At 39.8% G+C, this 27,791-nt stretch overlaps 1 protein-coding gene across 1 annotated transcript in view; it reads left to right on the top strand.

Annotated features, from left to right (window-relative positions):
• The window catches only part of LOC149255814 (putative isoprenylcysteine alpha-carbonyl methylesterase ICMEL2), a 148,068-nt gene extending 127,500 nt beyond the window's left edge, over positions 1-20,568 (top strand). Inside the window, exon 12 of the mRNA XM_089460581.1 lies at positions 20,127-20,568. Within this exon, the coding sequence (XP_089316707.1) occupies positions 20,127-20,288 (162 nt within the window). The 3' untranslated portion in view covers positions 20,289-20,568. The remainder of the gene's footprint in view (positions 1-20,126) is intronic.
• The last annotated feature ends 7,223 nt before the right edge of the window (positions 20,569-27,791 follow it).

The raw sequence follows: 27,791 nt of genomic DNA, 5'->3' as shown, positions 1-27,791 counted from the left end.
TAAGGGCTGACTTTTTAGATGGAGTGAGTCTATGTCTTTGGTCAAAAGGTCTAGAGTGTCTCAACTTGATTTGAATCTACTAAGAGGAAGAGTTTGACTGGGTTTTCCCCTTCATAAGGATTTCATCCTAGCATTATGCCTCCACCATGTGTTCCTTGTTATGGTCGTGATCTTCATTGTTTGGCATTTGTCTTGATGAAAAGAATATAATAGTTTGAAAGAAGAACTAGTCACAAGAAAATGTCAAAGTATAAGAGAAATCAAGCTAAAGAATCTAAAATATATGATGCCCTAGATTTCTCAACTTGGTATCAGAGCTATGGTCTGTAGCATAAGCACATCAAAGATCACTCTTAGAAGGGGAACCCGAGCCTTAAAGGAGCTCCTTTTTTGAGCATAACTACAGGTCTATACATTTGTAATAAACCATAGACTTGAGAAAAGATAACAAATAAATTTGGAACGCTGTTTCTAAGGGCTGAGAGACTAGATTAATAGCCCTTTCAATACCAAGTCCCTTGATGAAAGGATCGGAGTCCTGGGCATAGATATTATGATTGAAAAAGATCCAAACTCTTATTGCCACGTCAGAAATCCGAATTCTCTGCACTTTTGTGGATGACCAAATTTACAGTCAAAGTGTCTCATGAAGTTATAAGAAGGAACCGAGACTCTGAGCATAAGTCTGTTTGGAAGAAAGCATCTACAAAAGAAGCCGAGAACCTGTGCATAGAATAGTCACCATATATGGAGTTAATTTACAATCCTGTATCTATCTTATATAGTGGAATAAAGGCCGAAGATTGGCAGTCCTGTAACACATATATATACAGAGGACCGAGCCTATAAAGTGGAATAAAGGCTGACTATAAGACATGTTTATGTCAACATAAAGAGAAGTCTATAACAACTCTTCTTTGGAAGGCTTGTGGTGAAATTATAGTCAACAAAAAGAATCTCTATTGTGAGGATCTAACCAAAAGACCATAGAAATCATTAAAAGGCAACCATAATTCAAGAATAGAAGCATAAGGATAAGTTTGTTTAAGAATGGCTCATTATAAAAGACCAGTGGAGATTCTTATTGAAACAATTATGAAATTGAAGCAGAAAGAAACCCCAAATTGCAATATTTCTGAAGGCAACCCTTTGACCTCAACGTCTTGTCATGACATCTTGAAGATTCAACTTAAAGGACCAAGGTAAGTAGTTTGTAAGCTATGTATAATCACTTTTCTTATAAATTTTGACTTAACTTCATTAAGGGTTTTTATTTTAGGGTTTGTAACCTTTTGATAAATGCTAAATTCTCATAACCTCTTATCCTAATACCCAAGCTTGTTATTTTAGAAAGAAATTGAAAACACTAGGTTTTGTCAAGTAAATGTTGCCGGTAAATATAAAGAAGCCTTTTTATGCCCCACAATGTTTTTAAAAAAAGCAACTTGAGGTATGTCTAAGACCACACGATTTGTAGCTACAACATCTTCATTAAAAGGTACGATTATTTTGAAATTTGCCTTGTATTACTAACTTTCTTGTATTTAGGATTTTGAATCATAGGGATTCTTGTTAGGGTGATTAATCTTGAGATTGAATCTACCCTTATCACACTATCTCTTGTTTTATGCTCATTTTTGGTGAAACCCTAACCGTTAGGGTTCACTGTAAAACCCTAATCTTTTGATGCTAAGGGTATGTTGACAATAATCCATAAACCGTAGTCTACTTAGGGTTTGTTGAAAAAGTCTAGAACACTTAATGATATCCTACTCCCTTGATGTTTAGGATTTTGGTGATGTTATGAAGAAACCCTACCCTTTTAGGGTTTGTCGATAATATCTATGTTAGATTTTAGGTTTTGATGAATTAAGATTTATGACATAACTCTTGCAATAGTCAATGTAAATTCCTAGGAATGAAACCTTAGGTGTATGAGCTTCCACATAATTGAAACCCTAGTCTAGTCAAAATTGTTAAAGTTTGATGTTTGCATCTAGGGTTTACAATAAATTCTTAGTAAAAGATTGATATAAGGAAACCCTAGATATGAAATGATAGAATGATAACTTGATTATTATTCATGTTTTAGTTTGATGAAATCTAGGGTTTGTAACAAAACCCTAGTAGAGTTTAACATGAAATTCTAGAGCATAATATTGAAGCTCCTCATGTAAAATGCTATGGTTGGATTGCTAACTTGATTTAGTTGCTAATATCTAAGATGATGGAATCTAGGGTTTGTGGCAAAACCCTAGCGAGTTAAAGTCTAGAATATAAAAGATGTAACCCTTGTTGATTATGAACCTAACTAGGTTTAGTTTTTTTATGTCTAAAGCTTGATTGTTTTGATGCTTCCATTGTAATGACATGATAACCCTATTTTGATATAGTTGACTTCATGCTTTTGTATATTTGTACTTGGTTGTACTTGCTATTTGCAGGTACATAATCTTCAAGATGTTGAAGATATTCATAATTGAAGATGATTTGATAATAATGATGAGCATGATGAAGGGAGGAAGCTGTAAGAATGGTGATTACATAAAAGATGAATAGATAATAGATAACCTTGTTTCCATGAGAAAGAATGATGTTTCTAAAGAAATGAAGCTTTGAAGGGTTAAAGTTTCTCTGATGTTGTGATAAAGAACCTGTAAGAATGAAGTTATTGATCTCCCTAAGTTAAAAGGGATCTTGGATGAAAGGAAGTGTATATCTCCCTAGTTGAGAGAAAGACCATAATGTGACAGCTACATTAAAGGCCTTGAAGAAAGAATAAAGATCAAGGCCGAACCATTATAAATAGATATTCGTGAGTGGCAAAGTTGTGAACAAGAGTTGGATGATATGGAAGAAATGCTAAAGCTGAGTTTGGTGTTGCTATAGAAGTTAAAGAAGAAAGCTTCCAACGAAAATGTGTTTGATAATAGGATGATGATCTAAGTAGCATCAATATATTTTAGAATCCCAGAGGTTTGAGTTAACTTATATATATATATATATTGAAAGTTTATTACTAATTTGGGTTGTGTTTATATAAGATCTCTCCATGAAAAATACGAATATTGGAAGCATGCCTGAACTAGTGGATATATATATATATATATATATATATATATCTGATTTAGTTTACAGGGAGAGATGTAAGCATATGGGGCCGAGTGCCTGATGCTTGGGAGGACATCTGTCTGACCTATGTGTTGATGTCCTAATCCCGAAGTAGGAAGGGTGGCGTTGGTCTTGGAGCTTCGACGTTGGATATGCACCTAGGTCCCTAGGTTGGTGTTAGAGTGGAAGCTTGATGGTACCTAGAGTGGCTAAAGGTTGGAACACACCTTAGCCCCACTTGGTTAAATACCTTGGTTAAGTATCTGTATGACTCTTTGTTTGTGTAAATCATATCATTCTGAGTTCATCCTTGTACCCATATGTATATGTATATAAATTATGAATACGTCCCTAGTTAAGGGGGAGTGTTGAAGAATGTAACTAGTGTCGGTCTCCATAATTGTATTTGAGTCATGATGTAATGTATTTGTCAAAAGAAAAGAAAAATAATTTTTTATTATTGTGTCAATGGGTCAATGGTTTATAGGTCAAAGCACCCATTGTGTGCTCTAAGGTGTATATCTTGAGTCAAGGTCATAGTCATGTTTTGGGCACCTTAAGTCAAAGAAGAAAAAATATTTTTATGTCAAAGATGACTCCTACACCAAGTCAACTCCCTCTCCTATATGTTGGCCTACTTCTCCTACAAGTCGGCCTCAAAAGAGCCTCATTCCACTATATATACACAAGCAACACGACCTATTGTGATATACTACCAACCATATATTCAATCTGCAGTTTGAATTAAGGAAAGTGATGCGAAGACCTAGAAAATGAAATCCAATTCAAGCGAAGAAGAAGGGAAGTTTGTCAAGCTATGGAGAACCAATTGATGTTTCTCTGTCACACTTGTGATCTTGAAGCTGGTTACACTGGCCGAGAATAAGAGATTGAGTTGTAGAAGTTGCAGGAAAGAAGAAGACAAGAATCTAGATGACTATTTGTGTTAAGGGCTGACTTGGTGGATGGAGTGAGTCTATGTCTTTGGTCAAAAGGTCGAGAGTGTCTCAACTTGAGTTGAATCTACTATGAGAAAGAGTTTGACTGGGTTTTTCTCTTCATAGGTATTTTGCCCTGGCATTGTGCCTACATCTTGTGTTCCTTGTTATTTTCGTGATCTTCAGTGTTTGGAATTTGTCTTAATGAAAAGAATATAATAATTTGAAAGAAGAACTAATCACAAGAAAATGTCAAAGTATAAGAGAAATCAAGCTAAAGAATCTTCCTTGTTATTTTCGTGATCTTCATTGTTTGGCATTTGTCTTAATGAAAAGAATATAATAATTTGAAAGAAGAACTAATCACAAGAAAATGTCAAAGTATAAGAGAAATCAAGCTAAAGAATCTAAATAATATAATGCAGTAGATTTCTCAACAAATCTCAATAGTTTGAATTCTTCAAAGGTCTGTCCAGCCATTCTTTCCACTCCAAGTTCCACTTTTTCACTGAAATCTACCTCACTGGTGCAAATATCAGGTTCAAGTCTATGTTATTTATGCTTGTAATCTCTGTCCATATGACTCTGTGTTAGTGAACTCATAGATGATGTGTTTCTAGGGTTTTTTGATAAAAAAGAGAAGTGCTTTTTGCTAATTTCTGGGTTTGTTGTAAGATATATCAGCTTACCTCGATGTTTGTTGGGCACATGTGTGCACTATATAAACTGTCAGTAGAAACCTTTTTGGAAAGGCCGAGTTGGTTTTGAGGAGCTTTTCAAGTTATTTTCAATTGGCAAGGCCTATCCCAGGTATAATCTCTCCATGTCACATTGTAAGTTTGTGTCTGATAAAATTTACTCTAGGATTAGCATCATAAAATTAACACAGTTGTGGGTGCAAGGGCTATCATATTTGTATTGTCCCTATTGTACTATTGGTTAGTCCTGTGTCATGCTGACTGCTAGAGTTTTAACAATGATGGCTGAGTGAGGGTTTGATTTTGTATTGCCCCATAACATTGTCTATCAACCTTGTTTGTCTTAATGCTATGTATATTGATGCCCATACTATATGGGTGTTATTGCTGGTACTAGCTGATGAACATAGTTGTTGGTGTTTATTGTCTTGATTTGGTCATATGCTATGGTATTGGTTGAGTTTCGCGTCATATATATTGCTAGGGTTTAATTTTATTGATGAGCATGCCCTGTATCTTGTGTTGGGAGTGCTAGTGAGATGATGTTCACATATTGATAGTCAAGCAACTGCTGAGGGGCATGTACTTGTGTATATTGTCATTGGTCATAGAGTCTGTTGGAAAGTGGTTGCAGTGCATAAGGGCTGATATAATTGTACAACAGAGTGTGAGGTACATGTCAAATTTTGTAATGATGGTGGAGCATATGAGTTGTTTCTCGATAAAAGTCATATATAAGCTAGCTAGATGTACTTGCCACTATTCAGCTAAAACATGCATAAGACCTTCATAAATACCCTTCATAACTTAACAATAGCAAACAATAGACCCTTTTCAAGGGGAATACGTGCTGTTCTTCAGCAAGAACAACCAAATGATTTGTAGGAGGAATATGAGATGAGACACAAATTCTTTGCACTTGGGACAATTTTAAAATCCATGAGGGTTATAGTAAAGCCCTTCCCAAATTGGAAGAACTTGCTTCACTCCTTTCCAAGGTGGATCAATCAGATGGGAAGAGTTTGATTTGGGCTCTAAAACTAGCCATGCTTGTACAACATAAGTACTTGGAGCACCCTTGTGAAGGGGTCAAACTTCTGGTTGCCTTGTCTCAGTGATATCATGGTGCTAACCGCTCCTTTACCCCTTACAACGATGGCATTATGAGGAGAGTCTTCAGGTTAGTAGTAGAGACCTTTCAGGACTTGGATAATAGTGAGGGTCCTACATATGGGAAGAAGCTGGAAATTTTAGAAATGATGGCCATGGTTAGAACAGATGAACTCATGTTTGATCTAAAGTGTGATGACTTGACCTGAGAAACATTAAGGAACATCTTCCTTACACGGTCAGAATAAACATGCTGTCCATTTTGTCTTCAGTTATGGGAGTTCATGATGCCATTTGCAGGGAGTTGTAGTCTAGATTGTTGGCCATTTGGAGGAAGGACCAATTGGTCTCACTTGCTCCTTATGATCTAGCTGAGGGGTTGGTTAAGCAAAACAAAAAACTGTTCAAGAGATGGTTGACCCAGGAGGAGTTGCTAATAAATGTGGTAATCAACCATGCAACAAGAATGAGCTAAGGAGGAAGGGTCTTTGCTTCATCTGCAAGGAATCTTGGGGACTTGACCACTCATGCTTGAGTGATATAGAGGAGATGGCAGATGTAGATTAGGAGGATGTTTCTTCTAACTTTCCGGATGAGGATTCTTATTTTATGGTTGAGTCCATGGGTTCCTACGATGATGCATCTGAGGAGCATGAGTAGTCATATGGAGTTGTAAACAACTGGCCAAACATACATTCTTGTATATATGATCAACAGTCGGTAGACCCCATGGGAGACATTCAGGGAGATGAGTCACTAGTGACGATTCAGCATGAGCAACATATGGTGGGGCATGAGTCAGATGAGGAGGATGATATGCATAATGTGCGTGATGGGCCATTTTTTGAGGGTTAGCTAGTGGTTCATGTTGATCTCATGATGGAGGAAGAAGAACAACTGTTGTTTGGACGGCCATTGGCGGAGCAGATAGATGCATAGACAACTAATATGGTTGTAGTACTTATAGATACTTATCGTTAGTAGGTGCTGGAGCCTGACAGGATAGTTTTGCAAGAGGTTGGTAGACTAGAGGAGCATAGATTCTCCTGTTAGACGAGGGAGGATATTTTGGAGATGGTGGTGCACCCATCTTTGGCTCTACCCATTGATAAGGCGCAAACAAATGTAGTGGTAGCCAACAAAGCTGCAACATTTTGAGGAAACAATCCTCTATAAGAGTACATGGATAGGGCTAGTAGCACAACTTGTCCACTTCTTCCCATTATAGAGAGAGGGGGGCAAGATTTCTTAGACAGATCGTGTTGATTGATTGAGAAAAACAACATGAGTTGAGCATGGACCCACATCAACATAGTAGACTTGTTCCATACACAAGTGTCCATGCATTGGATTGGCAGGAGATCATGAGTTGGTATCCTATTGATGGAGTGTCAATCTTTGTCAGAAGCATAGTACAACAGGGGCCCTTAGAGATAAGGGATATTACATGCTCTAGTTGGTAGCATGATGTAGGTTGACAACTCTTCAGCATTCCATCACAACACCAACAGGGTGGGATTGACATTGGTTTGTGCTAGGGGTTGGATTGGAGAGAAGTAATGAGTTGGTATGCGATTGATGGAGAAACATCTATAGCCAGAGACAGAACAAAGTTAGAGCCATGGGATAGGGGTGCTGATGATTGGCCATGGTGGCATTGGGATCCAGGAGGATTTGTTGATGGCAGGATGAGTCAGAGATTAGTCTGGGTTCTGGGCATTAAGGGATCTATCCATGATTGGGTGGCACAAAGGCATGGTATCACCCGATGGTCTGTATGGGATCTGGGTATTGGTTTTCAGTTGCACAGGATCACCAGATTGGTCCACAGAAATGGATTGCTAGAGGGAAAGCAATCTTGGGGAAGGAGGATTTGTGATGTTCCTTTTTTGGTATTCCTTGTGATGTAGTCAGGATGGACTTCCAGGGTTGGAGGCAGCTAGGTCAGAGAAGTAGGTTTACTCCATTAGCAGACCCAAGGGCTTCTGGAGGGGCTTTATGGGGTTTGGAGGAGTTCGCTTGCTATATTCCATCATCAAGATCAGTTCCGCACAACTTGCTTTTTGCACCGTTGCATTTTGATAATTCTCGTAAACCAAAGTTATTATTGAGTCTATCTCAATTAATTACGCTTAAGGTGGCATTCCAGGAGGAATATTTGATAGAACACCCAGTGTAATAGCTCGTTTGAACCAGAACAAGAAGATCTATAGGATGAGATGGTGAGAAGTGACTTTCAGTGGCATGAGATAGGATGGTGGCCGATTTACCATTTTCTTGAATTAAAAGGTGTTTTAATTAAAATAATAGGAGGGAAAAAGTAATGAGTGATTAAAATAATAATAAAATAAAGGCTTCTAGAGGAGTCCATCAGATCTATAAAAGAGGAGGAGACCATTTGGAAACATCTTGGAGTTGAGCTTCTTTCTTGTGGAGAGGTTTGGAGAACCGGGAGTTCCCAGCTTCCACAATAGCCCCATGATAGAAATGCTTGGGTGATTTAGTGAGAGTTGTCGAGTACCCATCTCTCCCCTTGGTGAATTCATCCAGAATTCACAAGAGAGCATAACAGTTGCATTTCAGTTAAGTTTTGGAGGGCCAGTGCAACATTGGAGCAGATTCTTGAGGCCAACTTTTCCATCTCAACTATATTAGTTGTATCATCTTGTAAACCCCAGTTTAATTATTATAATAAAGCTGAGATGATTTCTGTTCATCATATTGTTGAATTGTATACTCTATGTTAAAATTGGTCAGCATCGAGAAATTTTTTCCCTTAGGGAAACTCAAGCCCCATATGAAGCCCATCCTGCTAAAAGAAGAATTATAAAATAAAAAAGAAAAAACTATTTGGGCAAAATTCAAAATTTGAAATATGAGAATTTCCCTCTAATTTTGAGGTCGACTTCTCAAAAGGGAACTCACATCGAATTATATAATTAGATAGCCCTTGTCTCATTGGAGTAGAATCAAATAACTTAAGAAGACTCGATTTTGAGGTTCATATGTTTATGGCCTTGGCTCGTACAGGTTCTCTCTCTCGATTGCAAAACCTCCCTTACTATAAGGACGATTCTCATACAATATGGTCGCATTTCTATCCTGGGCATCGTTAGAGTATGATCGCTAGGGATCATTATAGTATGGTCGCATTTATATTTTGGGCATCATTACAATATGATCGTTGGGCATCATTACAATATGATCATTGGGCATCATTACAGTATGGTTGCATTTCTATCCTAGGCATCGTTACAGTATGATCACTGGGCATTGTTACAATATGGTTGCATTTCTTATTCTAGGCATCATTACAGTGTGATCACATTTCTATCTTAGGCATCATAACAGTATGCCCACATTGGTATTATGGGGATTCAATTGTTATAGCTTTGCGATGGTTAGTCTCACAACCATGGTAGTTTGGTTGGTGCAGGCAAAGTTGTTTATGAAGTCGACACTCAAATATAATTATGGTATCGATATATTAGTTCTTCCACAATTCATGGCATCACCCTCGATTATGAATCAAATCTGTGGTGTTGCCATTATATCTTTGCATGACTATAATGGCTCATTGAATCGCATAAGATTCTCGTATTCTCTACTCTCTCACAAGACTCTCACATACCTTAGTATGTTATGGATCTCACGTTACTATAGGAGGCTTGCGTTCTAGCTTTCAATAGCTTGCATTCTAATTATCTGTCTGGCATCATTACTATGGCTTGTATGGAAACATGTATGGCTTTATACAGTTCCTCTATATCAATAAATTGGTATGGTATGGCAAAAGCAGTATTGAAATCGGTATCACTGGGATGGTCTCATATATATATATATATATATATATTCTCTGTTCTGCGTAAATATATATAAGTGGTTGGCACTATTATTTGTTGATTTGGGGTAGCATCGGATGTGCTCTAGCCACGAAATTTGGTGGAGAGGTTGGGGCACAGGAGATCTCCAATACCCAGAAAGGGTTTGGGGCAGATTCTAAACAGATTAGGAGATATTAAAATATTAATATTTTTAATGGAGTCTCTAAGTCTAAAAGTAGGGAAAATAAAATATTAATGTGTATTAATATGAATCTGTGTTAGAATGGTCTAGAAGACATAGATCAAGCCAGATCTAATCTTAGCTGTTGATTAGGAACTTAATTACGGCCGTTGATATGTCAATAGGAAAAGTATAAGAGGAGGCTTGAGGGTCACTTGGAGAACACACCAGAGTGATCAGTCATTCTATTCTTTAGAGCGGGGTCTACTACAAAGAGAGATAGAATTAGTGATCGGGAGATGCAGCTGAGGGGCATTTGAGGACAGAGAGGCAGAGATAGTGCCAGGAGAGCAGCGCAGTAGCCAAGGAGAGTGACACAGAGCCAACCAGGGCTCATGCAGAGGCAGCCGGGAGCTGTGTAGAGCCTCAGAGAGGCCAGCGTTGCTGACGCAAAGAGCTAGAGGGCTGATGCAAAGGACCAGAGGGCTGACGCAGGGCTTCCCAGGGCCAGCGTGAGGCAGCGGGGGGCTGACGCAATCCAGAGAGAGGATGACACTGGGGTTTCTGGGGCAGATTGGTGCTGAGTAGCTATCGGAAGGATTATTCGGGGTTTCAGCCAGGAAATTTGTCAGAAACTGAGAGGTATTACTGCCAAGGAAATTCTCTATTGGGTAGGCCAGTTTCGGCACCTAGATTGTACTCTGATATTGCTTAATAAGAAAAACCTCAGATAGCTGCTCCGGTTTTCCCACATTGGGTTTTTCCAGGGACATTAGTCCAAAAATAATGGTGCCATAAGGTGTGTTTGTTTCTGTTTCTTTTAGTTGTTGATCTGTAATATGTTGAGCATGCATTAGTGTTTATTTTCAGTGTTTACATTGTAAATAACTTGTTAAGGAAAATAACAAGTAGGTAGGAATAAATCAGATAAAGTGCATGGAGGGTTTCTAACTAAGTAAACTTAGAAACGTCAACATTATTTATGTTCATGGTTCTGCACATCATATACAGTCTCGACATTGTAATGATACATATGGTCTTGACATGATATGGTTTTGTATGTCTCACTGCTATATGGTCCTTGCATTATATGGATTCACAATCATGAGCACTAGTGGCAAGATATTTACATTGGCGTCATATATACATTGGTTTAGCTTCTATATCTTGAGCAACATTATAATCAAAAGCAATATTTACATGATCATATACATGTTGTAGAGCAAAGCATTAATGGTATATTCTTATGTATCTCTTGGTTATGTGCAAATATGTTGACTCCAATATCCTTGAAGAAAAAGGCCAAGTCTTATACATGCAGAGGAATTATGTAATATCCCAAATAAAATTTTTGCAGAAAATTTGCTTCATAATTTATGTTGTTAATTTCACAAACACATTTCACAAATTGAAACCATAACATTAATCGACAAACAGGAAAATATGAACTGCAACTGAAAATTGACAGAATGCACATGCAATAGAACTCAACCTTATTTTATTAATATAGAAAATGCTAGTACAAAAATTGTAAATGGCTGAGGTAATGGCCTCAAAAGATGTTTGTGTTGGAATTTCTAAGTCTATCTGTTAGAAATTCTTCCTGTACTATCTGATTTATTTCTTCCTACTTGTTCATTTACTTAACAAGTTATTTACCATGTAAATACTGAAAATAAATACAAGCACAGTATCAACACGTACAGATCATCAACTGAAAGAAATAAGTACACAAGTGACAGTTATTTTTGGACTAATGTCCCCGGAAAAACCCAATGCGGGAAAACAGTTGCAGCTATCAAATGGTTTTATTATTAAGTAGTTTCAGAATACAATCTGTGTGCCAGAAATGGCTCACCCAACAGAGAATGCCCTCAACAATAGTACCTCTCAGTCGAAGACAGATTTAAGCTCCAATTTTTCCCACGAAATCTCCCAGCATCAGCTTCTAGGGTCTGTGTCAGCCTCTCTGGCCCAACATTACCCTATTTGGCTCAGTGTCAGCCTCTCAGGGCTCTGCATCAGCCTATGGAGCCTCTGCGTCTCCCACGCTGGCCCTCCTCAGGCTTTGCGTAGCTCCTAGCTGCCTCTGCATGGCCTTTCGCTGCCTTTGCGTAGCCTCTAGTTGGCTCTGCGTCAACCCTCTTCCGGCTTCTGCGCTGATACTCCTAGTACTATCTCTGTCTCTCTGCTATTGTATTCAGTGCCCCTCAACTGCAACTCTGATCACTCCTTCGATTTCCTCAACAAGCCTTGCCCCAGAAAATCGAATTCTTGATCAACTCAATGTGTTCTCCAACTGATCCTCAAGCCTCTTCTTATACTTTTCTCGTTGACAATTCAATGACTAAGATTAGATCTGGCTTGATCCATGACTTTTGGATCATTCTAACTCAGTTTTATATTAATTCACATTAATATTTTGTTTTCCCTAAGTTTGATTCCATTAAAAATATTAATTATTTTAATATCTCCCAAACTGGTTAGATTCTACCCAAACCATTTCTGGGTCTTGGAGATCTCATGTGCTTTAGCCTTTCCACCAATTTTCAAGGCTAGAGCACATCCGATGCTACCCCAAATCAACACTCCCTCTTAGCGAGCACTGTGCTCTAGTAATACTCCTCACTGAGTATCACCTTTATCATCCAGCATCGGTCCCTGTGCTGATGCTAGGCCTGCTGCGCAACATCCTCTGCACTGATGCATCATGTACTGCCAATGTTGCACGAAGCGAGAGCGAAGCGGAAGCGTTTTTTGGAAGCGGGGACGCCGAAGCGTCATTTTCCAAAAATCTAGGAAGCGAAGCGTCCGTGGAAGCGTCTGCTATATATATATATATATATTTTATATTTTTTTGCATTTATACTCAAAACAAACATCCCAAATACCAAATTAATTGTAGAAGACATGAAAACATGCATATTTTTGCATAAATCAAGATAGATATAACATCCATTGTACATTAATGATCTAGAATCTAGATTCTTCTCCTCTTGTCTAGCCTTTGCCTCTACCTCGATTGTCTAGGGATATTAGTCAACATTGCCCAATTTTGATCAAACTACCTAATTCAAGACTTAAAATATGGTAGAAAAAGCTTAACATGTTTGATCGATGATTTTGACTTGATTGAAAGGTAATTTTTTGCTAAGGGCGTGCCGCGTGACAAAGGAGTTCAACAATTAACACCACCAACACCAGGGTACATATAGGGCTTGGTGCTCTTGATTAAATGCTAATCGCATACCTTCATACTTGATATAATCTAATGAAATGCCACAATCCCATTGATCCTGAATACCTGAAAACTGTTAAGTCTGCTGAATTTTGAATAGGATATGAAATTCTATTTTCTCCATATGAAGTCCAATGAGGCTGGAACCACTCTCAAACATTCTGAGTCATTTCATGGTAATGTTAAAAATTTAAGTAAAAGGATGAAAATGAAAAATAAAGGAGAATGTCACTTTTACTTTAAGAATTTAACATTACCATGAGGGAGCATCTGCTATATTTATATTTTTTTTTGCTTTCATTTGTCACCCTAACCCAAGGTGGACCCACCCCCAACAAGCAAACTCACCTAAAATTTAAAAAAAAATTGAAAAAAAAACGATTTTCTAAATGCTTTTCCGGAAGCTTTTCTGGAAGCGTACGGAAGCGTCTGGGAAGCGTTTGGGAAGCGTCTGGGAAGCGTCTGGGAAGTGCCGTACGAAGCGCGCTTCGGAGCTTCGGAAGCGCCAGCGCTTCCAAATTTCCAGGAAGCGTCTAAAAAAGCCGAAGCGGCGCTTCCGAATTTCGGAAGTGCGCTTCCGGCCAAGCTTCCTAGGCGCTTCCGTACGGGACGCGCTTCGGGGCTTGGAACCGGGGGGGGGGGGGCGCTTCGTGCAACACTGTGTACTGCTATCCATGGCCCTGCCACTGCCACTGCAACATCCGTACGACAGCTTCCTTTGCATCCGTGCTGCTGCCCATGGCCCTACCACTGACACTACTACATCTGCACTACATCCCCTCTCATCGTGCTGCTCATAGCACTGCCATTGCTAACTGCTAAATTGAATACAAAAAAATTACATGGAAAACATTCAAACAAGGTTCATGAAGCCTACCTGAAGCTGAGTCTGATCCAATGAAGCCTCCTCGAGCCTCCTCCAAGAGCTTCTTCACTGTGCAATGGAGTCACTCAACACTCATAGAAATTAGCCAAACACTCAAATGACAAGTGAATGACAAATGGAAGGGAAAGAGGTGCTTATAAAGCATTTTCTTCCCTCCAATTTCCCTTTCTCTCCACCTCATTTCTAGAATAGAAAAAAAGAAAAAAAAGAAAAAATGTGCCTTTTGAGGTTCGACGGATTCTATAGGGGTCCAATGTGGGTTCTATAGCATACCCTATTGAAATTTCTAAGTTTAACATGTCAGAAATTCTTCCTACACTATCTGGTTTATTTCACCTACTTGTTTATTCCTTTAATAAGTTATTTAACCATATAAATACTGAAAAAAAAATTCAGTCTCAATCATCTTCAGATCATCAGCTGGAAGAATAGACAAACACACAAGGGACACCGTTATTTTGGGAAAATCGTCCCTGGAAAATCCCAACTTGGGAAAACCGGTGTAGCAGTTCTGAGGGTTTTATTATTAAGTAGCTTTCTTAAGTACAGCTAGGGTGCCAAACTGGCTCACCCAATAGAGAAATCAATCTGGCAGTAATACCTCTCTTCGGAAGCAGATATTTAGCAAGTCTGCTCCACGAAAATCTCTCCGACGCTTCTCTGAAGCTCTGCGTCAGCTGTCCTGGCCTCTGCATTTTTCAGAGGCCCCTTACGTCAGCCTTTTGCTGCTCTGCGCTCGCTCTTTGGCCTTCTACATCACCCACGCAAGCCCTGCTAGCCTCTGCGCAGTCTCTCTGGCCCTCTGTGTGGCTCCTACTGGCTCTGCGTAGCCTTCTCTGCCTCTACGCTAGTCCTTCAACACCATCTCTGCCTCTCTGCTATGCACTCACTGCCCCTCGCTGCAACTTAGATCACTTGTTCAAATTTTCTCAACAAACCCTACTCTAGAAAATCGAACTGACTGATCAATCTTGGTGTGTCTCCAACTGACCCTCAAGCCTCCTCTTATACTTTTTTTGTTGAGTCTTCAACGATTGAGATTAAATATCTAATCAATGGCTAAGATTAGATTTGGCTTGATCCATGTCTTTTAGAACATTCTCACCTAGTTTTATATTAATACCCATTAATATTTTTATTTTCATAAGTTTAGACTTAGGAACCCATTAAAAATATTAATTAATTTGATATCTCTCTAATCGGGTGGAATTTCCCCAAACCATTTCTGGGTCTTGGAGATCTCATGCGCTTTAGCCTCTCCACCAATTTTCATGGCTAGAGCACATTTGATGCTACCCCAAATCAAAACTCCCTCTTAGAGAGGAATGTTCTCTAGTAATGCTCCACCACTGGACATCACCCTGATGATCCGGCACGGGTACCTGTGCTGATGCTTGGCCTGTTGCCCAACATCCTCTGCACTGCTGCCTCCTGTATTGCTGCCCATGGCTCTGCGACTGCCACTGCTACATCTGTACTACAGGTCCCTCTGCATCTGTGCTGCTGCTCGTCCTTCCTCCCAACACTGCATCTGCACTACAACTCTCTCATCATGTTGCATCGTGCTGCCCGTAGCACTACCATTGCTAATCACTGCATTGCAACTCAGTTATTGAGAAGTAAGTAACTGATCTGCTCAACTACTGACATCCTTGTAATCCTGGAACCCTCTTGATGCTGAAGCTACCTCTGCTGCTATCTAGTGTCTTTTCTTCTGCCTTTGTGTTGCTGCAAACACCTCTGTGTCTCTCTCACTGCTGCAACCTCCACTACGCTACTCCAGACCTCTGCACTCTAGCATTGCCTTGTTGCTCCATCCGCATCTTGTTCCACCTGACATCCATCATCCTGCTATTGTCATTCGGGGCTCCCGTAGCCAGATATGATCCAAGAGTTTGGGTACGTCAAGGATCCTGCCCCACATCTCCTGTAGTCCTCTTGACTACAGTTCGATGTCACCCCACCTCTTCTCTAGAGGGGCATGAGCACTCATGGCACAATCGTAATTTGTCTCGATTTCTTTCTCTGCCTTAGCCAAAGCTGCCTTGGAGTTAGAGGCCTCTCCCGTATTCTTCTTCCTGGGAGACTGAGTTGCATAATGACCCAACTCCCCACAATGGAAGCACTTTATCTTGGAGATATCCTTCTTCTTCCTCTTCCCTTGCTGTCTCATAGATGCCAGAGCCGCATCCTCCTCCTGCTCTTTCTTGATTCGACCTCCTTTGCTGCTACTTATCGCCTTGGTCAGCCGTCTGATCTCTTCTTGGCGAAGAGCTGCCCACATCTCTTCCCATCCTGGAAGATTAGCTCTGCCCAAAATGCTCTGGAAAAATGTCTCCCAATTTTTGGGGACTGCATTCATCTCCCAATCTTCGGAGACTGCATTCATGGCGGTCCTCACCATGAACTCCTGATCCTGCATGGCCCCTATGGAAGTAAGTTGGTCCTGAATCTATTGCAACCTGCTGAGGTATAGATCTATCTGCTCTCCCTTCTGCATCTGATACGACCACAGCTGATTCTCTAGTAGCATCTTCCTTTGCACGGAAGTGCCTTGATACAATGTTGTCAAGGTATCCCACATCTCTTTTGCCGTGTTCTTCTCGGCAATATGTTGAACTACATGATCCTTGACCCCATCAAGGATTATACGCTTTTCCTTGGCCATTGCATCCTCATACCTTTCGTTATCAGTTGGGTTGACTGGGATAGCCACAGTTCTCAAGGTGAAGCCCTTGATGTGATGTCTATCCAGAACAGGCAGGATCCTGGCCTTCCAGATGACAAAGTTGGATGCCCTGTCCAACCTGTCTTGATCCCTCAGTCTGTTCATTGCCATCTCCACTCTTCTCCTCGACTCCCTCTGAGTCTCGACTTCCCTCCTGGAAGTTCTCTCTTAGACTCCCTCTGAGTCTCGATTTCCCTCCTGGAAATCCTCTCCTCGACTCCCTCTGAGTCTTGATTTCCCTCTGGAAATCCTCCTGCCAACTGTCGAACTGCTCCTCTCTGATCCCTTTTGCTCCTGCAACACTGATATGGATTTCTTGGCTAGAAATCCGCCTAGGTAGCGACTCCCTCTACCTTGGTTCTGTCCCGTTAGGTACTGTTCTGCTTCGACAACAACAACACCCCACCAGCTTCACAATCCACAATCTGCCCATAGCTCCCTAGGCCCTAGCAGCTGAAGAAACTGAGCCTCTTAGCTCTGCGCAATCCCGGCAAGGTTGAATCGCTCCTCTGGCCAACTGCGTCACTCCTACTTGGCTGAGTAGGATGACGTGGCTCTTCGTGAGCCTCTTCTGTCTCTTATTACTTTTGCGCTGGCCCTCTCTCTGGCTTGAAATGATGACGCAGGCCCTCTGCGTCACTCCTTCTTTGCTGCCTTCTGCTTAGGAACAACTCTATCTCTCCGGGCAGCTGTTTCTGCTGCAAATTTCTGATTTCACTGGTGCCTTCAGTTCTCCTGTGATCTGCAACGCTCTGATACCATGTTGAAATTTCTAAGTTTAACACGTCAGAAATTCTTCCTGCACTATCTGGTTTATTTCATCTACTTGTTTATTCCTTTAACAAGTTATTTAACCATATAAATACTGAAAATAAACACAAATGCAGTCTCAACCATCTACAGATCATCAACTGAAAGAATAGACAAACACACAAGGGACATTATTATTTTTGGAGAATTGTCCCCGAAAAAACCCAACTTTGGAAAACCGGTGCAACGATTCTGAGTGTTTTATTATTAAGCAACTTTCTTGAGTACAACTAGGGTGCCAAACTAGCTCACCCAACAGAGAAATCAATCTGGCAGTAATACCTCTCTTCAGAAGCAGATATTCAGCAAGTCTGCCCCATGAAAATCTCTCTGACGCTTCTCTGAAGCTCTACGTCAGCCCTCTTGGCCTCTGCGTCACTCAAAAGTCCCCTGCATCAGGCTTTTGTTGCTCTGTGCTGGCTCTCTGGCCTTCTGCGTCACCCACGCAGGCCTTGCTAGCCTCTGTGCGGTCACTCTGGCCCTCTGCGTGGTTTCTGTTGGCTTTGCGTAGCCTCCTCTGCCTCTGCGTTTGTCCTTTGACACTATCTTTGCCTCTCTGCTATGCACTCGCTGCCCCTCACTGCAACTCAGATCACTTGTTCGAATTTTCTCAGCAAACCCTGCTCTAGAAAATCAAACTGATTGATCAATCTTGGTGTGTCTCCAACTGACCCTCAAGCCTCTTATACTTTTCTGTTGAGTCTTCAACGACCGAGATTAAATCTCTATTCAACGGCTAAGATTAGATTTGGCTTGATCTAATTATTTTAGAACATTCTCACCCAGTTTTATATTAATGGCCATTAATATTTTTATTTTCCTAAGTTTAGACTTAGGAACCCATTAAAAATATTAATTATTTTAATATCTCTCTAACCGGGTGGAATTTCCCCAAACTATTTCGGGGTCTTGGAGATCTCATGTGCTTTAGCCTCTCCACGGCTAGAGCACATCCAATGCTACCCCAAATCAACATACCCACGAGTCTTATACGGGTAGTCGGACATAATAAAATACCCGCCGAGTCCGGGTCTTAAGCGCGGGTTCTATACGCTTGACCCGGCTTGGTATAGAACCCGCCAAGACCTGCGGGTCTTATATGGGTGGTGTTTCACTGACATAAACCATTATGACATTGATGGCCACTGAAGAAAGAACATAAACCATAAATGCAGAGAACAAGCCAAGACAAGAGAACACAAAATTGGCTCAAGCCAGGGAAAAACCCCAAGATGGGGACAACCCTTGATCAATCTTCCTTATTATTAATATCAAGTGCTCAGCAGAGAGAGAGAGTACAATAATTCTAAGTCAAAATAGACTTGACAAATTGCAGATAAAATGATGGCCCAAAAATTGTAATCCTGAAGGAGACAAACTTTGCCCTGGAGTCAAACTGCTGAAGAGGCATGATCTGATTAGGATTTCTTAGAGTCCGTAGCTAAATATACATATCTCTGATTCTAAATATACTGCTGTAGATTTTATCCACAAGTTAGGGCACCCAACAAACATGATGCAGACCACATTAGCGTACGCAATCTCCTCCAAACTGGAGCTAGGCTTCCTCTATCTCTGTTCCAACTTGCAATGGTCCAGGGCTATTTGCCAGCCCTAAACTACCCTCATGGCACCCAGATATGGGGTAGGTAAGGCCTGCAGCCTATCTGTTCTGTCTTCTAGGGCTGCGGCATCATGAGACGGGGCCATAAACCACACTGACAACCTTCCCACATCTTCCCAGAGAATACGGCTGTCTTCTGCTGCTCTTTAGGACTTGCATGAGATACAAAACCCATACACAATCTGCCCAGAAGTTGCCTCAGAACCTGTGGCTATCCTCCTACAGCTATGTGGCCTTCAAAATAACCCAAACAGTCCCCAATCTTCCTTGTCTAGTCCTCTTCCTGAGCTCAGCTGCCTCAGACATGAATTTCTCATGAGATGATGAGTGCAAATGAGGTTGGAGATCACCTCTATTTATACAATTCGGTGAGGGTCAAGAGACATGATGTTTGGGCTTCATAAGCCTACATTGGGGAAGAGACTGACATTGATAATTTGCATGTGAGTGGGCTTTATTTTAAAACTTATTTTCCGTTATCCAAATTTAGTGATCTTTAAGTCGATTTTGGTCCCCTCGAAAAGAGAAATTGAATGGCACAATTATCTTCTTGAAATGGGCTGCCGAAAGTAATATTTGGCTCTAGTTGCCAATTTGAACATCCAGATTGGCATCAAATAAGTATTCCTGATGAATGTTGTATTTACTTTTCAAATGAATTGAAGCCATTTTAGACTAATTGTTGGGTTTGTCCTGGGAATGGTAGTAGTTTGTTAACCTTGTGTTAAAATGGTTTGCTGTCTTTTGTTTGGCAAGTGTTTGAGTTGATATGGTTTAATTATTTTTAGAAGTCAAAATGAGTTTTTGGCCAGGTAGGTATGGAGGAAATATAATATAGATCTAGAACAATTGCATACAATTTCCTTCTGTAGATCTATTAGACCCCCTTGAATATCTGTCAATTGTACGATAAATAAGTATGTGGTTTTGGGGTCACAAACACTCATGTTTGTAGTGACTGCATATTGTTATGTGCAGGACCCATTGCGAGGAGGAAAAGATGAACTTCTACGGGATCTTCTTTCAGTCATTCATGCAGGGGATCCATTGGCACAAGCAGATGATGCTGCTGCACCTCCAAGAAGACGCCTTGTTCCAGAGATCTTGTTGCAGCTAGCTAGAAAAGTTAGTCCATTTTGATGGTGTGCTCGAGAGAACAGGAAGAAAAATCAGCCTACTCTTTGAGCTTGCTGGTGAATGCATTTCAAATGTTGTTAAAATGTTCAAAGTGTAGTTGCTTGTTTTTCTAGATTTATATCATTGTAACATTTCCCAAGCCTATTAAGATATGCATTTATGTACTAAATGTATTCAGTCTATCTGCGAAAGTTATTGGATATGAAAGCTGGTATGAAAAAAAGAATCTGTGAATAGACAAAAGGCCCAATTTTATGGAAAAGGAAAGCAAGGTTATAATCAATTTGTGTGGTTCTGCTACGGTTTACCAGTCCCTCCATGGTCCTATCAACATGGGGCCGTTTCTGCTAATACCCTTTATGTGGCCTATAGGTATGTCCATATGGTGGATGACTTATTGGCCTCTTATTGCTTCATGTTGACCTTCATTTGCTGTGGTTCTGTGTTTTAGAATATGGCCACAGCTAGTTATAACTGAACTGATGCTTGTTTGTACATGCGAGAAATTGTTTGCTTGTGGCACATATTCTCTTATAGCCACTTTCTTTCACATATAGACATGAAATTCTACATGCAATGATGAGGCAAATGGCAAATTCTTGGGCTATAATATAGCGCATTGAACTGTGATCATGATATATTAATAGGATATTGCCTTTAAGTGTTCTTAGCATATATCATCTCTTATTCCATTCTAGATTTTATTGTTGTTTTCTTTCTCACCACGTATCCTGTTTAGTTTTATGCAACAGCAATGAATTTCTTTTTGTTATATTTCTTTACTAGACATTTTTTGTATTATTTTTTGTACCAATAATTTAAAATGTGTAATTGACTTTTGCAAACCATGATTTTCTCATTAGCTTGAATTTAGACAATGTCACATGTAACAGGGCAGGTTCTGAAATTATATGGATCTCAAAAGCTACACTTTAAATTTCAAGAAATGAAGGAATTATTTGTGTACTTGTTTGTGTGCTATTTTTTTTGGAGGATTGATCAAATCTGTAAATATCTTGAAGAACCAAATGCAAAACAAGGTTGAATTTGATTTGACCATTATGTTAGCTTTTAAGGATACCCTAAAATTGTTTATATCATGTGTGGGGGTGCTTCATGCAATGTGAGGTGCATGGTCTATATGGATGACTCTTAATTGTTTTGTGATGGACTTACAAAGTGGTGGTGGCTTACTCTTGGTTGCTAGATTTTTCTTGATGCTTGCGTGAGATTCTCTTGGGTGTTTGAGACCTTGATGGCTTGGTGACTTCTTGATGATGGCCATGTTGAGGTAGAGTTTCTTATTTTGAGGATAGCTTGCTTTGGTGGAGCGCTTGGCATTTTGGAGGGTGTTGAGCCTTGGACGCATGCATATACTTGTTGCTTGCATGATGCCTTATACTTGAGGATGCTTGGGGTTAAGGGAGTGGTCATGTAGGTGTGGTGGACCCAAGGAACTGTTGAAAAGTGTAACTAGGTTCAGTCTTCAGAATGACATGTAATTGTGACTTTTGTAAATGATGTAATAAATAAAAATAAAATTATTATTGTAAGCCTTGCTTCATGGGTTTCATAAGCAAGTGATTTTATTTTAGATGGATACCATTGAGAGCATTAGGATTTGTCATTTAAGTCAAAGAATTAATGTCATGTATGAAGAGCTCTTCTTGAGCATGTATCAATGTATATGAGTCTATGAAAATGTCTAAATAGCCCTCCAACGACAAGCACACAGTCCTCTTCCTATGTCAGCCTCAAGATAAATAAAGGAACTCATGTCGGCTCACATAATGAAGACACACCGGTTCATAAACTCATGTCGACTTATATATGACAGACAAACCACTATAAATAGGCACCTCGACCTATTCCCCAAAGACAAAATTTTGGTCATCTCTCTCTGAAGTTTTCGGTGGCAACAAAAGTTCAGATTCCTTTGAAGTTTTCGGTGAACTACAGTCAACAGTGCGGATGAAGAGAGCAGTGATGAGTTTAGTCTCCAAGTAGTTCGATCTCTGTTTTGGATGGATTGCAACAGTGATAAATTCAAACTTCTATCATAGTTAACAAGTAAGCTTGGATCTTTGTTTTGAATAGGATGTCTCTCTCTGCATTTCGGATGGACAGTCAACAAGTCACAGTGGCAACAAGTCTAAGGTGGCAGCGAGACAGAAGCTCAGATCACAGTGGCAGTGAAGAGGTTCGGATAAATCAGTCGAAGGAGGATAAAGGGATAGCTAGATGCTACCTTATAGTGATATGTACCTTTATCTCAGTGTCATGTCAAAGCATAGTAAGGTGTCATATCTCTGTGATAAGGGCTCGTGAAGGAAACATTGATGTCAAGGCAGTAATGAAGATCTCGGTATCAAGGCAATGATGAAGATCTAAGTGGAAGAGGAGTCAAGAAGAGTATTGACAAGAGAACATGTGTCTTGGTCTTGGAGTAGTTAATATGTCAAGGGTCTTGGTCTTGGTATTCGTCATTTGGAATCTCTATAAGAAGAATTTGTGCGGGTTTTCCTCTCAAAAAGTGAGAGGTTTTGGCCCTGGCTCATAGCCTACATGTTGTGTCTCTTGTGTATTTATGTTCATGCATTGGTCGCTGTTTGATGAAGAAGAACGCTAATAATCTAACATGAAGAAGATCCTAATTTAAAGCATTCACAAGCAATCTCTAATAGAAGAGAAATCACCTAATGCTAATGCCCTAGATTTCTCAACAAGAACACATTGCTTTGGAGGTGTTGGAGTGTTTGGAGGCTTGAGAAAGAGGAAAACTATACACATCTTGTGAAGCTCTTATGCCTTGGAATTTTGCTTCTTGACATTATCGTGGAGTTTGACCTACGTCTTTTTGGAATGTTGCAGGCCATGTGTTGACCAACGTTTGTAGGTTAGGTTGTTTGTAGAGATTGAGGCCCACTTTATATTGTTGACCTCCCTTACTAATTATTTGAATAAAGGAAGGAGAGGGTCCTTTCATTCATACTTTCTGTCCATCATCTCATGTCAGAGATGTGAGGAGAGTAACACTTAAATATCTCGTGTATTCTTCATTGGATTGATATCTCCTTTTGTCTTCAACCCTAATGTTTTTGGAGTGTAATGAATACACACACTAACACATGTGTTGTAATAATAACAACAACAATAATAATAATAAAATGAAATGATGTATCTTAATTTAATGATTTGATTTTATATAACATTAAATACTAATAGAAATTTTAGTGACATATTTTAACTTAAGGATTGGACATAACCAAGGAACATGATCCATCAACCATTATTACTAGTTAATGCATATATCTTTATATGACATTGTAATGATCAATTTATCATATATCGTATTCATAATTAAATGCATATTGTTGATCATATGTAGACTTCAAACTACTTTATTCTTATGTTGGATATTCCTTGGTAAATGAACTATCTATGTTGAGAATTTATATAATTACAATATGTCGGAGCTCAAAAGCAACCCATGTTTTCACTGTTACCCACCAAAATGGGTAACCCCATAAGAGCAAACTTTTCCTCCTACATTTTGATAGCCAACTAGTTAGCTAGAAAACCAACAACCCCTGCCAACCCCCATTAGCTGATGATATGCCATTTATCTCTGCCACTTGCATCAACCACTTCTCACCCATCCGACATGGGCACATGGATGAAGGTCAAATTCCTCTTAGGAGGTACTTTGATCATTTTGCAATTGAGTGCTTATACTTGTTTGTTTTGGGCATTTAGTATGGATTATGGGGTGATCTAGAAGATTGATGGACTTTGACTGTGATCTTGTTCGCTCAACTTATTGGGGGGTTAATCTTTGATCCTAGGCCAGTTGGACGTCCATTAAGACCCTTTGGGGACAGGAGGTGCACTACTTGGGGAGTGCTGATTGAGATAGCGTAATTAATCTTCTCATACGTCATACTTAACACTTTTCATCTTACATTACAAGCCTATATTTCACCTCCATTCTTTGGGTTCAACTTCTTGCTAGTTCTTTTGGGATATGACACCCATATATCCATATACCTGGGTAGGGCCCAAAAACTTTGCCCTAGGAGGTCGATGCGGCTTAAAGAAATAGAAAGAGTGTATGACCATTAAAAAACTAAAGAAGGAAAATCAAAATGCAAAAGATGGTTGGGGACAAAGATTAACACATGGGAAAAAGCCTAACATGAGCTCTATCTCATTCATTATGGCCATTTCCTGGTCCCTGAGTATTCATTGCTCCATTACATCAAATGTTGGAATCCTTTCATGTCCCAATCACAATGAGTGATAAAATGACTCGTCTTAGAGGGGTAATACAATTGTTACATTATACAAAGTAAGCTCCAACCCTTGAGTTATACACAGTAATACAAAGAAAAATCAAGAAGTAAAATGTGAATGAGGGGTGGAAAAACAAAGGATGAATTGGTAACTCATGCATCTACGAATACTCCCTCACATTTGTACACTTGGGATGTGGACACCCCCATCCGCTTGTCCCTTTGACCATGGCACTTGGCCATGAATTCTTATTCCCTTTGTTACCATAATTACCATTCACCAACAACTATCAATTTGAGGGTGGACCATGGAAATGTTACTTCCTCTTAGGGTCTTGAAACACCTAATAGGGTTGACCTTTAGCCACCCCTACCTAGGGAGAAAACACCATTGTGAGATCTATTGAATTTTCCTTGCACCCTAGGTCATGTCTATGCCTTAGAGATGCCCAACAATGAAGCACTTTGTACAATAGAATATATCAACAGTGAAATCAACAATAATACACAAGATTTATTGGCCCAAACACTTTTCTTATTAGTCCATCAACAAGAAATCCAGAGGGCTTTCATAGCAGAGATCTTGGCCCTTTACAAACCATGATACTATTATAACTAGGGTTGAAGCCTAATTCTTCTGGCCCTCATCTACTCATAAAAACATAGACAAAACAAATCAGCTTACTTCTTGTTTGTTGTCCTTGGAAAACAACCTCTTTCAGTCCTGGTTCTCCTTTGCCACCAAACAATGCCTAACCAATTCAATTTAGGCTAACAGTCCACTTCATCCCCCTTGGCAGCTCAATCAACTTCGTAAGGCTAGGCTTATCCCTTCAACCCATAGACTACCTGCTATCACCTCAACCAACCTTTCCTTGCCTTGGGCTGCCCCCTTTAGCCCTCATTCCACTGCTGGTTAACCCTTTTTCCTTTCAACGGACCTACTTTTTCGCAGTGTAGCCATGTGCTTAGTTTAATGACAGTGCTAGAAATCTGTTAACCAAGGGGTCTCCCTGATGTGAAGTTCCAATTAGACCTCACACTATTTGGAGTAGGAGTCCCTTCCAGAATATTGAGCCAACCACCATAACTCTAAGGTTTTCCTTGGTTGCAATGAATAACATAAGAGAGTATGCACATAACCTTTGAAATCAGTAAGTAAGTTGACACTGTGAAACACCAATTGCAATGTGTAAAATGAGACTTTCATGAGAGGGGAGTAAAGAGTGAGTCTCTAGAAGGAAAGTAATAGTACTATCCTAAGAGAGGCACATGAGAACAAGGAAAGATTCGTTAATTATCTAGTGAAATAGTTCACATAGACATAACAATCATTAAAGCAAATACAACACACATTCAACAAGATGCGCACCAAAACCAATGAAATAGTTCATTTTTTTTAGTACATATAAACATAACATATTCCATAAACATCTAAATAATAGTCTTACAATATTCATGATACATGCATGAGAATGTGTTGGCTCAATGAGCTTCTAGATAATTAAGTGAAAGATCCAAGTACATAGTTACAATGGTGAGACACTAACTCTAGTAGTGGAACACTAAGTCACTTCTTGCTTCTCCAAGGAATGATCTTCTCTCTATGTCAAGCTTGAGAAGCCAAGGCCGACTCTCTAAAGCATAAGCCTCCAAAAGCCATTTGCTTGAGTTATGAGGATGTATTTAGAACAAGAGGAGTGACTTTCATATCCCCATGACTCTTGAGCTTCCCTCATGACTCTTGGACTTCCTAAGTGACCTTTGAACTTCTATTGACTTTTTGGTCCACATGTGACTTTTCATATTCCACATGTGACTCTTGGATTTCCACACATTTATGTTTTTTTTTTTTTTAAATACATAATTACACTCCGCATCATGTGGAAAGACCCATTGACACATATGAAATTGTGATGACACTTGTACAAGCCATGACTTGGAAATGATGACATGGAACTTCATGATGATATGGCAATGCCAAGTTGCTCTCTTTGCTGCTTTGACTTTGACCTCATGATAGATCTTTGCTTATTCTTCATTTTCACCCTCCAAAGGGTCTAGGTGAATGTTGAAACCTTCCAAGTCAACTTCTTTGTCTTGATCCAAGGTTCCTTTGTGTTCTTCATGATGATTCTTCCTCTGCTCCTTCATAACTACTCTCCTGTAGCCTCTTCTTGATGGCCTCTCCTTGATGACCTCTCTTAAGCATTACCCTGTCATGTTGTGATGATGATACTTGCAAATGGTGATTGCTCATGATAAGCCAACATCAATCTAGAAACCACCTATTCTACCTCTTCTTACTCATGGAAGATGCTGATTGAGATGAGACAACATGCAAGGGTTTTGAGAGAAGGAGGCTGGGAATTGGGCAGTTGAGAGTTTTAGGGACTCAAGGATGCCTCACTAATGACCGGAGCTACGCAATGTGTAATATAGGAGGGCATGACAAGTCTTCTTGCTTAATGAGGGAGTCCAGAAGGCAAGGTTCTGATCTTGCAGACCAATGATCTGTATTGAGGAGTGACCAAGAAGGAAGAGACATGGATTGTGCAGCTGGGCATCACAATGACTGAAGGAAGACCTCATTGTCCAATGTAACTATGCAATGCACAATAGGGAGTAAGCCAGGACAAGGATTGTGTAGTGTAGGATCTTAGTTAGCAGGAGGAACATGACTAGTTACTGTAACTGTAAAATGCACAGTGATTGAGGGACAAACTTAGTGTATTGCGCAGTTGTGGACTTCAGTGACACATGCTGATCTCACACTAAAATAACAACACATGCCAAGAGGATACACAAACTCAAAATCCACATGCATATCTTGAAACAACATCAAAGCAACACTTGTTTCTAACCGCGACAGTTGAACCAACACTTTGTGACACTTAGAATACATGTTACGACATGAGTGCCGAATGCAACCAGAAAGTGCGCTAAGCTGTGGGAGTGTGTCTAGCACATATTCTTATGATATATATGATCAACTAATGCAGAAGAATGCGCTAGATAAACCTCCAGTGGTGTGCTAAAATGCAACACATGTAAAAATACAAACGTTTATGATGACAATTGCGACAGTGGGAAAAAGTGAAAACAACACATGTTATAACAAAGAAAACACAAAAACGACACTTGTGAAAGTGAAAGAAAGCAAAAATGACAGATGCAAAAGTGAAAGCGACACTTGCGAAAGCAAAAAGTGCGC

Source organism: Pinus tabuliformis, chromosome 7 (genome assembly GCF_031772625.1).
Source record: "Pinus tabuliformis cultivar Carrire ecotype Pingquan chromosome 7, CPIR1, whole genome shotgun sequence".
Lineage (NCBI taxonomy): Eukaryota > Viridiplantae > Streptophyta > Pinopsida > Pinales > Pinaceae > Pinus > Pinus tabuliformis.
This window is presented reverse-complemented; position numbering and strand designations above follow the sequence as displayed.